Source organism: Leishmania major, chromosome 21 (assembly GCF_000002725.2).
Source record: "Leishmania major strain Friedlin complete genome, chromosome 21".
NCBI lineage: Eukaryota > Euglenozoa > Kinetoplastea > Trypanosomatida > Trypanosomatidae > Leishmania > Leishmania major.
This window is the reverse complement of record NC_007262.2, coordinates 254,530-270,000: the sequence shown is the minus strand read 5'-3', so window position 1 is coordinate 270,000 and position 15,471 is coordinate 254,530. Positions and strand designations below refer to the sequence as shown.

The 15,471-nt window shown below is 60.3% G+C and overlaps 2 protein-coding genes and 1 pseudogene across 2 annotated transcripts, besides 1 other annotated feature; all 3 read right to left on the bottom strand.

The window, feature by feature from the left end:
* Positions 1–1,750: 1,750 nt before the first annotated feature.
* LMJF_21_0810 (putative methionyl-tRNA synthetase) lies at positions 1,751–3,994 on the bottom strand (the record flags this gene model as incomplete). Its single annotated transcript, XM_001682964.1, has 1 exon — positions 1,751–3,994. The coding sequence occupies one exon, from the start codon at positions 3,992–3,994 to the stop codon at positions 1,751–1,753; it is 2,244 nt and encodes a 747-aa protein (XP_001683016.1).
* A 1,436-nt stretch (positions 3,995–5,430) lies between these two features.
* Positions 5,431–12,192, bottom strand: LMJF_21_0800 (conserved hypothetical protein; the record flags this gene model as incomplete). Its single annotated transcript, XM_001682963.1, has 1 exon — positions 5,431–12,192. One exon carries the CDS (start codon positions 12,190–12,192, stop codon positions 5,431–5,433), a length of 6,762 nt encoding a protein of 2,253 aa, XP_001683015.1.
* A 2,388-nt stretch (positions 12,193–14,580) lies between these two features.
* On the bottom strand, positions 14,581–15,271 carry LMJF_21_0791 (annotated as a pseudogene).
* Positions 14,581–15,271: a sequence feature.
* Positions 15,272–15,471: the final 200 nt, after the last annotated feature.

Below are 15,471 nucleotides of genomic sequence, written 5' to 3'. Positions count from 1 at the left end.
CATTGGCCAGGAAACGAAGTTGGCGTTGAGAATGGCGAGGGGCGACGCGGGTGTGGAAGGCGTTCATCTGCACACACTTTTCCAAGCACACACGCACGAGGAGCAGCACACAAATGGACGCACTCCAGGCAAGCGCTTCAGCCATAGCCTCGTACTTCAGCCTTGCGTGTGTGTGCGCACGTTGGTGAGCACGTGAGTTTCCTTAACGCAACGACACCGACGGGCCACTCGCACCGTGTAGACAGGGGGGGGGACATGTGTGTGTGTGTGCGCGCGTGCGCAAGGCACTAGCGCTTCTCTTCTCTTGTGTGCCTCCCTATCGTCTCCATATTCCTTCGATCTCGGCTAGTCCGCCGTTACGTGCAAAAAACTCGAACACAGACACACGTAGAGAAAAGAGCAAGTAAAGACAGAGGCGAGGAGGGCATCGCCTCACACGAAGCACAACCGCCCGCATCCGAGTGCACGTGTGTGTGTGTGTGTGTGTGTGTGTGTGTGTGTGTGCGCGTATGCCTGTGAGAATGCAAGTACGCACACACTCACATACTTGCGCACACTCGCATAAACAAGCGAAACGAAAACAGAAATCAGCGATCTGTCACACAGATGGACGAGAATATAATGGGCACATAAGACGAGTCCATCGATCAAAGGCGTACAAGAGCCAAGAACGAGGCATCTTTTTGGTTTTGCCTACACCACCCATTTTGCTGCCGCATGACGTGATGTCCTACCGCCCCTCCACTGGCACCCCTCCTCCCCCTCCGGCCCCTGTCACAGGCCCAACCGCGCGTGGTCCGATGGCAGCCGTAGACACACACGCGCCACAGCAATGCGCCGACCCAGCCATCGGACAGCACGGCCCCTGCCCCCACCCACGCCCACAACCCGTGCCTCGCGGGTCGCCGCGCAGCCGCGCCCACCATGCCGGCCGCCACCGGGTGCATCCCCCTCGCGGTGGCGCCCAGGAGCCCCCCACACCAGTGGGCGGTGCGAGGGCCCGGGGGTGGGTGGGAGACGCTCGGGCCACGATGACGCTCTACCCATTACGTGGATGGCGAAGATCTGCCTCACTGTCGCGGGTCACTCCGACGCAACGTCGTCCAGGACCCCACCGCCGGCACCAGCAGCGATACATCGCTCTGACCCCCCCCCTGCGGCGTAGGCACCAGACCCCGTCACCACCACAAGCCGTTCGGCACTTGGCAGGAGATGGGGAAGGAGGCTGCCCGGCTCTCCCACGGAGAGAGAGTGGGTGCACTGGTCCCTGAGGTGCCACGCACTGAAAGGGGTGTGTGTGTGTGTGTGTGTGTGTGTGTCCCGCCCCCTTCACCTTCACATGTTATCACCGTGGGAGGGGTGGGAACAAAGATACGAGAAAAAAAGACGAGCTCAGGCTGACATACACATGCACACAACGTGCTCTTTCCGCTCTCGCAAAACCACCTCTGCCGCACGTCAGATGGTGCAGCACTCACCTGGATGTTGGCAGCTCTCTTTGGACATGAATCGTGTAACTCGCATCACGTTACCGCGGCGGAGACCGTCACTCAACCGCGCAAGACAGGGTTGTTGTTCCCCTTGCTCTCGGCATTCATCCTTTTAGGGGTTGTTGTTTTTATCGAAGGGGACGGCCCGCGAGCATAGCAGTCGTCGTCGCCTTCTCACCGCGCCACCCGCTGCCCGGTCAACGAGTGTGCGGCTGTTGCGAGGCGCGCAAGAGTAGGCTGGAAAACCCTACGTGCCCTTCTTACTGCCCTTTGGAGCTGCGCTCCCCCTCCTCGGTCGGGAGTGTCACCTTCTGGAAGACGACTTGGCCCTCCGCCAAGCCAGCAATCTTCGTCCCCGGCTTTACAATGCCGAACAGGTAGTTTTCCATGCCCACGCGCGCCGCCTCCGGCACCCCGAGCGCGTCCATAATCTCCTTCGCCTTCTGCGGCATCACCGGCTGCAGGAACATGGTGCAGATGCGCAGCCCCTCCATCGTTACGTACAGCACTGTGCCGAGACGCGCCGTATCCATTTTCACCAGCTTCCAGGGTGCGTTCTCGGTCACATAGGCGTTGAGGCTGCGGAGCACGTCAAAGATGGCAATCAACGCGTGCTGAATGTCAGGCAGGCAGTAATAGTGATCCACCGTGCCAGCCAGGTTGTTGAGCGAGGCGATCAGCGTCTTGTCGCTCTCGCTGTACTCCGCGGGCTCCGGCCACATACCGTTCACATTGATCTTCGGCGCCACACAGCGCGACACCAAGTTGCCGAGCGTGTCGGCGAGTTCGCCATTCAGGCGGGCCACCATGTTCTTGTCACTGTAATCGCCATCATCCTGGAAGTTCGACTCGCGCATCAGGAAGTATTTGAGCGCGTCGATGCCGAACTCCTTCGCCTTTTCCACCGGGTCGAAGGCGTTGCCGAGCGACTTGCTGATCTTCTTGTGATCTTTTGTCCACCAGCCATGCGACACCAGCCGCTCCGGCAGCGGCAGTTCCGCGGACATCAGGAAGGCCGGCCAGTAAATGGCGTGAAACTTGAGGATGTCCTTGCCGACCACGTGCACGTCGGCCGGCCACCGGTTCAGTGCGTGGTGGTCCTCGTCCAGTGTCTCGGTGCCGTCGGTCGCGACACGGGTGAGGGCGCCGGTGTAGTAGTTGAAGAGGGCATCCAGCCACACGTAGATGCAGTGGCGCTCATCACCGGGGACCGGGATGGACCAGTTCATGACGGACTCGCGCTTGCGGGAGATGGACAAGTCGAAGAGACCCTTCTCGACCGTCTTGATCACCTCGCGACGGCGGAACTCCGGGACGATGCAGTTGGGATGGTCATGGAAGTACTTGAGGAGACGCTCGCGGAACGCGCTAAGACGGAACATGTAGTTCTCCTCCTCCACCCACGTCACGACGTGGCCGCTCTCCAGGCTGACCTTGCACGGCTTTCCATCCCTGTCTACACCGTCCGCCACGTTCTGCGCCGTCAGGAATGACTCGTCGCTCACCGAGTACCAGCCCTCGTACTTGCCGAGGTAGATGTCGCCCTTCGCCGCCAGCTTCTTCCAGATGTCCTGAACCAGCTTCTCATGCGTCGGGTTCGTCGTGCGGATGAAGTAGTTCATGTCATAATTCATCTCCTGGAAGCACTGCTTGAACTCGCTCGACACGCTCGTTGTGAAGTCCATCGGCGATACCCCCTGCTTCGCCGCCGCCTCGGCCACCTTCTGACCGTGCTCGTCCGTGCCTGTCATCACGAACACCTCCTCTCCCTTCACTCGGTGATAGCGGCCGAGAACGTCGACGATGAGCGTGCTGTAGACGTGGCCGATGTGTGGCGACGCGTTCACGTAGTAGATCGGCGTCGTGGCGAAGAAGACTTTCTGCTTCTTGGGGCTCACCTCGTACGTCTGCGGCACCCGCAAGAAGTCGCCGCACTCTTGCACCGACAGCACATCAAACGCAGAGGCAATCAGCTCCGCGTGCTCCGCCTGGAAAGCCTGGAACCACTTCACCAAATGCGGCACCCTCGCCGCCTGCGCGGCGGGGAGCAGCCCACCTTCGCACAGAGCCGGCAGGAGGGACGCGAAGAGGACGCTGTCGACTAGGAAAGACGTAGACGACGGCGCCCCCTTCACCGCCACAGTGCCCTGGTGCTCCTCAATGGTGGAGTCAAGCTTCTTCAGGGCAGCCTCAGCCTCGCCCGTGATGCGTCGGTGCGTGTAGAGGGGGGTCAAGGCTGGCGTCAGCACCGTCGACTCCCACTCGAGCCATTCCGCCTCTCCTTCGAGCGAGTTGTCGGCGGGCAACGGCGCGGCGTGCGTGCTCCAGATAAGACGCGCCGCCTCATTGCAGCTGTACAGAAGCGCCCTCGACTTGGGCAGCTGCAGGTACGGCGTGCTGTAGGTGCTGCCCAGCGTCACCTCGAGGGGCTTCTGCACAAACACGGCGCAAAGTACGGCCTTGAGGGCCTGATGATTCGCCTTCTCTGTGAAAAACTTGAGCATTGGATGACGGGCAGCGGAGGGGGACAGAAGAGCACAAACATACACACACACCGAGAAAGGAAAAAAGGAAGGGGTGCTCGGTATCTCTGCTGCGGCTGCTGTCGACGATGAGCACCCACGATAATGTGTACCGGTGTGCCCTTCTTGGATTGAATTACTACTTTCGCTTCTCGGAGAAAAGATTCCTATTCAGTTGCACTCGGCGTTTTTCGTCTGTTCTTTCCTCGTTTCTTTCGGATGCACAACGGCGCCAGTGGCACGGAGAGCGAGAAAGGGATAGGGCCGTGTAGCGGAAGAAAGGTGGATGCAACCCACACACACAGTGCGTGTGTGTGAGAGAGAGAGAGAGGGAGGGATGAGGAGGGCCGATGGGATAGTTACAAAATGGAAGGCGTTCATACGTACGCACCTACCCACACGTACACACAGACACACACCATACATGCACGCAGAGTGAGAGGGAACCTGCTGCTGTACCCCCACTCCCCCACACCAAATGTGTACCTGTGTCTGCGCACGCGCGTGAGCACCAGCAGACAACCCCCAACATGTGTGGTATGGCGCGCCGTTCACGTTGTCGTTCTTTGCTGTTGCTCTAAAGAAAAAGATGGGAAGGGTATGTGTGCAAGGGGCGGGAGTCGACGAGTGCGACGAGAATGCCCCCGCTCTCAACCTCTCTCTTTATGTCTGTCTGTCTGTGTGAGCCCGCGTCTCTCTCCCTCTCTCTGCGTGGCGCGCTCCTTTCGGCCGGCACGGGGATCCGCTACATCCTAGAAGGGACTCGGCCGCACCACCATATAAAGTTGGCGGGGGAGGGAAGGGGTGAATACAGAGGGAGAACCTACAGAAGTGAGGGGAGGGGGAAGGCCAAGAAACACACACGCAGGCCGATAAAGAAAGAAAGAAATGTACTTAATAAGTGCTTAAAGAGGCATCGCAGCCAGCACCGCCATCAAGGAAGGGAAGGCCACACCTCTGCGTGACACAACACACAACACACACATCCATACCCACGCCAACGCACCACTTAAGCACCAAAAGAAAAACGAAAAGGGGGAGAACAGAAAAGAAGGAACGACAAGATCCGCAATGACATCAGCACCCACAACAATTACGTCACAGACAGGAGGAAGGGACAGGAGGGAGGAGAGACGAGGTCCACACGCGATCGAGACGCGGGACCCAAAAACGGAAAAGACAACACGGAAACTCACAACAGAGACAAAAAAAAGAAAACAAAAAAAAAAAGAGAGAGAGAGAGCGCGCGCCACGCGCATACACACACGACGAGCAACAGAGAGCGAGCGAGACGAAACCCCTCGCTTTTCGCTCCCTTTCACACGTTCCACCTTGGCGCCCTCATGTGCGTCGGGAAGGGGGAGAGCGAGGCACCTTCGCGCACACCCCTTGCGTCGTGCACGAGGTCCTCTCTATCGCTACGCCGAAGGCGCGGCACCGATGCTGGAGGTGGTCGCCGCGACATTGACCGAATCGCCTCGGCCTCCGTCGAGAGCAGCGGCACCGCCACCGCCAGTCTTGCTCAACCGTGTGTGCACTGTGTGGTGCAGCTTCGTGAACATGGAGTCGAGGGGGGCGTAGTGAATGAAGGAGGTCTCCCAGAACTTGTACTTGGGCTCGCGCATCAGCTCCACAAAGGTGTTGAGCACGCCCCACGGATGCGGCTGCACAATCACCGTCTTCTCCGCCAGCACGCGCGTGATCTGCTCCTGCACACAGGTCTGAGTCTGTGCGTCCACAGTCGGCGACGGCAGAAACAGGTTCAGCACCACATTCGCAAAGAAGTTCGTCTGAATGTTCGGGAAACGCAGCTGGTTGGCGCAGGCGCCGAGCATGTAGTAGCGACGCTTCGTGTTGAGGCGGCTGCACAAGAAGCGGTAGCACGCGAGTACGTTCGACTTCGCAAAGTTCGCGGGGATGCGGTTGTCGTGGGTGCGCAGATACACGATGGCCATGTGCTGCACCACGGCGTTGATGAGGCTGCGCTTGGTCGAGGCCTGCGTCAGGTCGTTCAGAACGTCGGTCAGAACGCTGTCGCGCACTGGTGCATCATCGTTCGTGATCATCATCTCAAGACTCGCCAGGAGCTGCGGCTGCACGTTGAAGGAGGTGAAGGCGTCCTTGATGCACGCCTCCTGCACGGATGTGTCGAGCACCTGCAGCATCGCCGGATCGTTGGAGTCGACATGGGGGAACGGCTCCGGCAGGCGCTTGTCAGGTGGGAAGGAGCACAGCACCGTGTTCAGCAGCTGCACGCACGAAAGCGAAATGGCCTCGCAGAGCGGGTAGTGCTGTGCGATCAGGAACCGCGGGTAGTCGTGCAGGAGCACCAGCACGAGTTTCAGCAGCGACTTGTAGAAGACCAGGCCGTTCGGGGAGATGCGGTTACCCTTGATCAAGAATTTCACAAACATCATGGCACCGGCGAGGAGGTCGACGTAGTGGGGCCACATCGACTGCACGTTCATAAAGCGTGGGATGATGTGCCGGTGCGACAGGATCTCCAGCCAGCCAAAAACAAAGCCCGGGTACTCCATTGGGTGCACGCGGCGCAAAAACGTGTGGAAGGCACTCGTGAACTCTGTCGACATGGCACGCGTTGTCGAGATCTCCAGCCGGTGAAGCGAGTATACCAGGTTGCTAAGCAAGCGCACGTACGGCTGCTGCTGAAAGAGCGGGACGAACTGCTCATCGGCCGCGAGCGTCCACGCAGGGGCAGGGCGAGCCTTGGCAACAAAGTTGTGGTGCTCCGTCAGCACGCGCGTCACAGCATCCAGCACGCGGCGTAGAAGCGTAGTCTCGGCCCGCAAGTCGTGCGAGGCCTCATTGCGCAGCGAGCAGCACTGCAGCAGCACCATGACCAGCTCCACAAAGCCATCGCACATGACGAAGGGCTTGGCGGTGTACGGAGTGCGGTAGCCTGGCGGGCCGCCAGGCCGCGTGCCCACCAACGTCTCGCTCGAGATGTTGCCGTCTGCGCGCTCCATCGCAAGCATTGTGTCGACGTAGTACTCCACACAATAGCGAACGCCCAGGCTCAGGAAGGTCTGCAGGTGAGCCGTGTCCAGCATGCGACGCTGCTGCAGCGTCTTCACAAACTCGACGGACGGGATGCGCTTCTCAGCGTAGCGGTGGCTCTTCTGCGACCACACCGTGATCCAATCATTCATGAGCTGCCCCACTTCCTTTTGGAAGGCCTCGTCCTCGCCAGGGCGGACGCAGTCGCACGGGACGAGGAGCTTCGTAACCTGGCTCGGCACAATCTTGCTCAGAGGCGGCTCCGTGACGTACGACGGAAGCGTCTGTGCCGGCGCTGCCGGCGCGGCGCGCGGCGCTCGCGTCCGCGCAATCGTGTCGAGGGCCATGAGCGTTCGGCGCATGTCCTTCGATGCCACGAGCTTCTCCTTGATGATGACGTCGGTGATGATGTCACCTGCAAAGGTGACGTAGTTGGACGTGCCGTTGGTCAGCGCCTTCGCCAAGGCGTCATCGAACTCGCTGCACTTCAGGACCTTGATGCGGATGAGGTCTGTCGTCAGTTTCGAGAAGGAGTAGCAGTGGCTGTGGCGCAGGAACAGCCGCGTGAGCTCGTCGCGGTTCGTCTCCTCGCCACACTCGCGGCACCGTAGCACAATGCGCAGGTACAGCTGATGCAGCGCTGCGGAGATGCGCAGCGCCTCCTGCTGCCATGCCGGGTCCTCCGCCGCGCTCGGGGTGCCGTCGGGGTTGGTGACAGCGGCGGCAGCAGCAGCGGTAGCAGCAGCAGCCTGCGTGTTCTTGGCGCTGCTGTTGACCAGCTTGGCCAGCCGCTCCGTGGATACGGCGAGGGACATGAGCTTGTTCAGCATAGGGCTGAGGAAGTAGGGGCTCGACTCCTCCGTGATGAGGCTCATGAGACGGCCCAGGTGCTGGCGGATGGGGGCCTGTGCGTCATCAGTCAACCCGCCCGGCTTCTGGCTGGCGGCGTCAAGCTGCGCAAAGTCCAGCGGCGGGGAGTTCTCGTTCGAGTGGTACCGCGACACCGCCTCCTCGACGCTGCGCAGCACCATGTTGAACACGGCCACAGGCGGCACGCAGCTGTAGAAGTCATCGTAGACATCCCGCTGCGGGGCCGGCATCCGGCCAGACGGCACGAGCGTCTCACCCATGACGCGCAGCAGCTCCGCGGCCTCGACCTGGTCTGGCGGCAGTGGCAGAGGTTCCTGCTCCGCAAAGGCGCTGGCCTTCTCGCGCGCGACGTCGAATAGGAATCGGCTCGTAGCCGTCGCCGCCTCCTCACCGACGCTGTACTCCACTGCACGCATGCACAGCTCCACGTTGCGCGCCACCAGGGTGTCACGGATTGTTGCCTTGTGCTCCAGTGGTGTATAGGGGGCCAGAATGCGCTCCAGCAGGTTTGTCATGGAGCGGTGCAGGAGCAGCGGCAGCTCATCGCGCACCATCACGTAGCTCAAGCTAGATGCCAGTGAGCGGGCCATGGCATCGCCAGCGACGAGCATGTCATCGGGGAACGGGTCGCGCGCATAGTCCTTCAGCACCAGCCTCTCCGTCGTGCGGGCGGCGATAGCGACACTGCGCTGCATGCAGTAGCTCACGGCCTCGTCGACCACGGCCTGCAGCTGCGCAACAATCTCGAGCCGATGATCAGTGAGACGCTGGGCGTTGTTGCCAAAGGCGGGATCGCTAAGTGTGGAAAACACCCAGTTCAGCGAGATGCCGATCGGAGGGCGGATTGGCTTGTTCAGCATCTGCATGACACGGCTCACCTCGGACGGCGGTGCCTGCGCCTTGTCCTTGGGCTGGAACGGCTCTGCGCTGGCTTGCAGCGGGCGAGCGCTGCTGCGCAGCGACTGCTGCATCGGCGGTGATGCGGTAGCCGGCGCCGGCTGCGCTGCGACGACTGCCGCAGACACGTTGCTCTCATCCTCACCGACGCGGAAGTCGGGGCTTTCGTTGATGTTGATCTCATCGTACACGTCGCGCAGGCGCGTCTCGGTGGAGGCGTGAGAGGCATGCAGCCGCATGTACTGCGCCAAGTCCTGCATCGACTGATCCAGCGACTTCAGCAGCAGTTCCAGCTCGAAGCGCAGCGTCACGCGCAGGTGGGGTAGCGTGTACATCTCCATCAGCAGCACCAGCTGCGCCATAGTCCACGGGTTTGGCGGGCAGAAGAAGCGCGACTTGGCGCAGCTTGTCAGGACGCGTGTAATGAACGAGACAACCGGGACCAGCTTTCCCTCGCGAATACCCTGGCAGAGGAGCGACTTGAAGTGCAGGTCCTGCTGCAAGATGGGGATGTTCTTCTCCAGCGTGATGCTCCCAAGCCAGGAGCCAAGGTTGCGCAGTAGAATACGCTCGCTTGAGTCGGTGCCGATCTTCTGTGAGCTCAGCAGACGGTGCACTGCACCGATAGTGGCCTTGCGCAGTGCGCGCTCCATGTCCTTGGAGTGCAGCTTCGCAATCAGCTCAATGTACATAGAGTGGTAGTTGGGTTCCAGTGCCGCGCGCTTCACCACCAGGTAGTCCGCAAAGTACTCGTAGTACTCCGGCCGCAGCAACTGTGACAGCTCTGTCGCGTTGCTCTCCAGGTTGCGCACGTCAGTGTTGCCAATGAGGAAGTTGATCTGCTCCTGAATCACGCGCGGCGGGGCCGTCACGTTCGCGTTCGTCACGAGTGTACCGATGTCCAGCGTGTGCAGCTTCGCCGCCGCCATGTCCGTGAACTTCTTCGACTGCGACGACGCCGCCGACACGATAGCCGGGTCGATGGCAGCGAGCGCCTTGTTCGGCGAGCCAGGCTGCTTCGGGGACGTTGGCGAGGTTGGGCTTCCCTCACCGGGCTCCGCCGACGTCGCTGCGCCGCCACGCGCAGCGGCATCCTCCTGCTTGATCCCACGGTTGATGGCGGCGACGATGCCGGGAACGCGGAAATCCAAGTCCCTAACGTAGCGCAGAGCGCGACCATACTGCGGCCAGTCCGGCAGCCGCGGTTTCACCTGCTCGAGCGCGATAATACCGTATTCCTCCATCGCGTAATTGCCGGGCTTCGCGACGGCTGGCAGCAGGACACCCCACGCGCGCTGCTGCTGGTTCGGCGGAAGCAGATCTTTCGCGATCATCTGGCCGTACAACTCGGCGAACAGCTGCAGCTCCTTGCGCGGGTAGCAGCTTATGGCGGACGTCTCGTCGAACATAATACCCACGATGCACGCATAGAGCTGCTTGTCGCGTGGCACTGTACTCTTCAGCAGGTTCTCGACAGTGGCAATGGCAGCCGCGGTGCTGCCAGCGGCGTACATCTTTTTGAAGAACTCCAGCGCTTCGTTCTCTACGTCATCGGGGAAGAGAGAGTCCGTCGAGGCGAGCAGCGCCTTGGCGCAGTCCGTCACGCTCTTCAGCACCTCCTTCAGCGGGGAGGCGAGCAGGGCGTTGAGAGCCGCCGTCGCGCTCACCGTGTAGAGCTGCTTTTCCAGGAGCATCTCAGCTACCTCGACAATGCTCATGGCCACGGCGAAGCGGTTCTCCGTGGAGCTGGCGCGGAAGTGCAGCTTGCCCTCCAGCGCGCGCTGGAGCCACTTGTCACTCGACTCACCTGCTTCCTCCATGCACATGGCGACAGCAGTGACGAGGCGAGGGCTCCCGCTCTCGGCGAGCACGCGCTTCGCGGCAGACTTACATTTGAAGACCACCTGCAGCACGTCCACAAGACGCTCTGGTGCGGCCTCCGTCAAGTCCGAGAGCACGCCGATCACGGTGCTGAGTCGACCCCGCCTCTCCATCTCGGGCACAATGTGCTGCGACACGAGGTCCAGAGAGGGGCAGTGGGCCTTGAGCAGGTGCTTCATGGACGTGAAGTGCTTGACCGTGCCCTGGAAGTTGCCCGTGAAGAGGCTGTACAAGAAGAGCAGCGGCAGCTTCTCCGCGGCGGGGCGGAACACGTCGTTATCGAAGTCTTTTTCGCGACTCGCCACGTGCACGGCAGCCTCCATGAACGCCGTAGAGCGCCATAAGTCCATCTCGGCTGTCGTCACACCGGGCGGCTTCGTCGCCGGCAACAGCTCCGACGGGGCATCTATCGCGAGCGGCTTGCGATTGACCTTGTCGGGGTGGCGCAAGATATATTCGAGCACGCTGCGCTGGCGCATCGTGTTCGTCCACCTGCCTAGAAACAACGCCACAGACGGGAACTCGTTGTCCGGCTGGAAGCGGTGATACGCGTCAAAGATGACCGAGATATGCTTCACGCGGAACGGCCCGCCGTCCGGCTGGTCAAGCATGCGGATGACAAGGTCCCAGTTGAAGCCCTTCGGGCTCCCCTCACACAGCGCATCGAGTAGCGGCATCGCGTTCACGAGCGTCGTCGTCCCGCTCATGCTCTTTGGCGAGCTCTTCCCCGACGCCGTCATGAGAGACGCGTACGTGCTGCTGTCGTTGACGGCCGAGCCCGCGGAAGCGAAGAAGGCGAGCACCTCGGCTCCGTCGCGCTCTGTGAAGGAGTGCGGAAAAATGCTGAGCAGCTCGCGCGAGTCCGCCAGCGTCGTCACACACCCTGTTCCTAGCTCGCGCAGGACGCCCGCCACGCTTACGCGCGGCTTCACCTCCGTCTTCGGCTTCGGCAACGCGACCGTGTGGCACACGTTCGCCAGCTGACCGTCCAGGTTTTCGGGGGCAAGGCCTACCTGCCGCGACAGTAGCGCCGCCGCACGCACGCCGCCATCGTCCTCCTTCAGCGCCGCCTGCGGCACGTTGAAGTCCTCCAGTATATCCGTCGCTGCCGCCTTGACCATCGCGTTTCCGCCAAGCACGAGTGCCATGGCCATCTGCATCTGCTTCATGGGAGACAACTTGAGGTCGTTCGCCATCAACGCAGTGAGGGACTCCTTCGTCAGGGTCGAGGAGCAGCCGTCGAGGGCGCAGGCAACCAGGGTCAGCCCGTTCGGCCGCCCAAGTGCCTCGCTCACCAACCGAGATGCCAGCAGTGATCGCTCATCGCTCCGTGCTGCCAGCAGGGCTGTGCATGTGGCCTTGATCGTGTACCGGTGGAGCTCAACGGAGCGGGAGCAGAACTGCTCTAGCGTCGTCAGCGTTGTCTGCACGGTGCTCTTGGAGACGGCGCCAAGGATGTAGCGAATCGCCTCCCCCTGCGAGCTGCCAATGTCGTTCACGCGATCATACAACATCTCAGCTGCCTATGTATGTGCGTGGGTGCGGGTGCGGGTCTGTCGAAAGTCGACAAATCGAGGCAGCGCGTGAAAAGACAGGAGGGAGAGTGCCGTGACAACGGCAATGCTTGCTCGTCACTCGTTTCGGTTCCTCCCTTTGTCGTGTGTGGAGTACGCCCTTTCGACCACCCCCACTCGATCGCACGCCGTCCCTTCCTGGCTTCTTCCTCTTTCTCGACGCGTGTGTATGGGTGATAGATGCACACACGTACACACGCACGCACCGTCTTCTATGGCACAAGGACGAAACCAACAACAACGCCAAAAATGCAGACGGCGCACCCCGAAACGAAGGTGAAACAGCTGCAAAACAACGCACGTGAAACAAGAAGGGGGGAAGAGAGGAGGGGAGACGCGGAGCACACACACAGACACACACACACACACACCGTCCCTCACGCGATGGATGATACGTGGGCAAGAAGAGGAGGAGAGAAAGAAATAGAGAAATATATATATATATATAAAGACGATGACACTTGCGCCCCCAACAAGAGGAGGAGGGGTGGAGAAAAAGGAAGAAGAAACGGAACGACAAGAGAGAGAAACACACACACACACACAAAGAACGAAGACACAGAGGGCAAAAAAAAGAAAAAAGAAAGGAGGAAAACACACACGCACACAGATAGATAGAGAGAGGGGGAGGGGGGGACGAATCGTATCGGGGCCACGTACATGAATAGACTGAACCAGGCAGACACACACACACACACACACAAAGAGAGCACGCCACCACACAAAAGCAACGTCCTAGAACGAACACAAAGAGAACCGCAGAAATCAACAAAAAAAAACGAGAGTGCGCTAAACACACACACAGACAAACAGACAGACACACACAAGCGGCAACAGGAAAAAAAAGAAGGGAATCCCTCACAGACGGTAGTGGAGGGGTTAAGCAACAGCGTCGACTTCTCTCTTTCCCTCTCTCGTCGTTTGTGCTGCGAACACCTTTCGCTACGGGTGCGCGCTTTGGACTCTTGCGTTGCCCTTTCCTCCACAAAGGGGGGACACGCGACGAAAAGGGGGAGAGGTGTGGTGGCTACGTTGCACAGGCAACAGGCGCAAGGCGAGGACGGCGATCACGGATGCACAGACAGAGAAAGAGACCCCAACAACTACAAAAAAGGAAGGAAGGAAGGGGGAGGGGGCACTTCTTGTCGACTTCGTTTGCGCGTCAAGGTGGGACAAGCACACTCGATTCTGCGTTGATTATGCAGCGAAGAGGCGAAGAAAAAAGGGGGAAAAGAGAGGGAGACGAGAGACACGGCGTTGCGGCTATACCACTACTACTACAAGCGTGTGCGCCAAAGTTTGTGTGTGCACACGTAGAAGGTGTAAGCGAAGCGGGGAGTGGTGCAGCAGTGTGCAAAGGGGAAGAGAGATGGAAGGATGGAGAAGCGAGTCAGAGATGGTGGTATTATGGCGCGATGCCCAAATGTGCTCAGAGAGAGAGAGGAAGGGGACATGTCAGCGAGAATCGGTGCTGTGTGCAGGTGACGCGGAGGAACTCCCAACACCATGTGATGGGCGCATGTGATTCTCGGGGAGGAGGGAAGGGCTAGTACCCGCCCAAGACATGTGCCAGCGTACACGCAGCAGCGCTGACGGGCTTGGCAACTTACTGGAGTTAGAGTGATATGTGGTGTGTGAGAGAGACTTTTGGTGCTGCCTTCGGTCGCCTGCGTGCGCGCCCGCAGCGGAGGGTGGCCGATCACCCAAGCGGGTGAAGGGGACGATCTCATCTGCTTCCACGGCGAGCACAAAAACCGCGATTACTTTGGCAGCGTATCCAACTTGACCAAGGAGAACACACACGCCTTCAGCTCCGCCAATCCAGTCCTCTCACGTGTTCAGGACGGCACACACGCATGCACAGAGAGAGAGAGAGAGCAGCACAGGGGAGCGCTGCAGTCGATTCGGCACAACTGAAAGGGAAGACGGAAAAGGAAAGAGCGAAAAAAAAAAAAAAGAAACGATAAGCGCGCAAGGCACACCCCCATCCGCGCCCATTATGCGTATGTGTGCGTGCATGTGCATCCTGCCTTGCTTCACTCTCGCTGGCTCTGCTCCGTGTGGAGAAGGACACGCGGAGATAGAGCGGGTATGAGTGTGGATGTTCGCGTCAGACTGTGCCGGCGCAAGAGACGACACAGTGGAGCTTGGGAGGGAAGGGAGCAAACTAGTGACGCGGCTGCATCGGGGAATGGGTGCGACACATCTCCCTGTATGGTCCACAGAGCGCGCATCTTGCTGTGTCCGTCTTGCGCGCGCTTCACCCCTCCCCCCCCCTCCAACAGCTGCGTCCATTTACTCCATCTAGCCGTGATCCTCAGTGTACTGCTACACCCTCCTCCAGTCCATCACGTCGGCGTCCGAGCCCAAGCCGCTCACGACGAGGGCACCCCTCCACCTCCCACAAGCCACGCACCAGAGCTCGATAAAGCTACCGCTGTAGGCGTCGCCGCTGCCCATGAAGTCGGACGCCCGCAGCACATAATCTGGCACACGCTGGACGCTGTCGCGCCTGATGAGGTACAAGCTACGAACGCCGTCCTTCTGTACACACGTCTGCACGCCGAGCGCAAAGAAGGTTGCAACCTCGATGGGGTCGTCGGAGCTGGGAATGTAGGCGGCCTCCTCCAGGCTGAGAGTGAAGTAGTCCACGCAGAGCAGAAGCGGCGTGATGACGCCGAGCGTGCCCTCGCTCGGGGGATCACGTAGACGCACGTCACCACGCCACGTGCTTTGGCCGCCGCCTCCAGCAAGCTGGTGCCGGTGTGGTGGAAGCACTTGCAATTCAGCACGCTGTCGAGCTCCTCTTCCGTCGCGAAGACCTCGTCAGGCGCGCCGCGGTAGTGCAGGCACGGGTGTCCCCCGTTGGAGCAAATCGGCAAGATCGTGGCCGACGTGTCGCGCGCGTCGCTGAACTGCACGAAGGAGCAGTCGATTCCCCACCACGACCACCACCACCACCACCTCCACGGCGCCAGCAGTCGAGGATAAAGTCGGCCTTCCCGCCGTTGCCGAGGCAATTAACCCTTGTCGTGCGGATGCCGAGCTAATTCTACGCTGCCACCCTCCTACATCTTTACAGCCGAACGACCAGCGACGTCGTGCAACGTCAGGCTCACAACTACAGCGTCGCACTTTGGCATCGTGGTGTGATGACAGAGACGATGTGCGAAAGGGTGGGGAAGCCAATGATGGCACTGCGCGATCCAGAGGGATGGT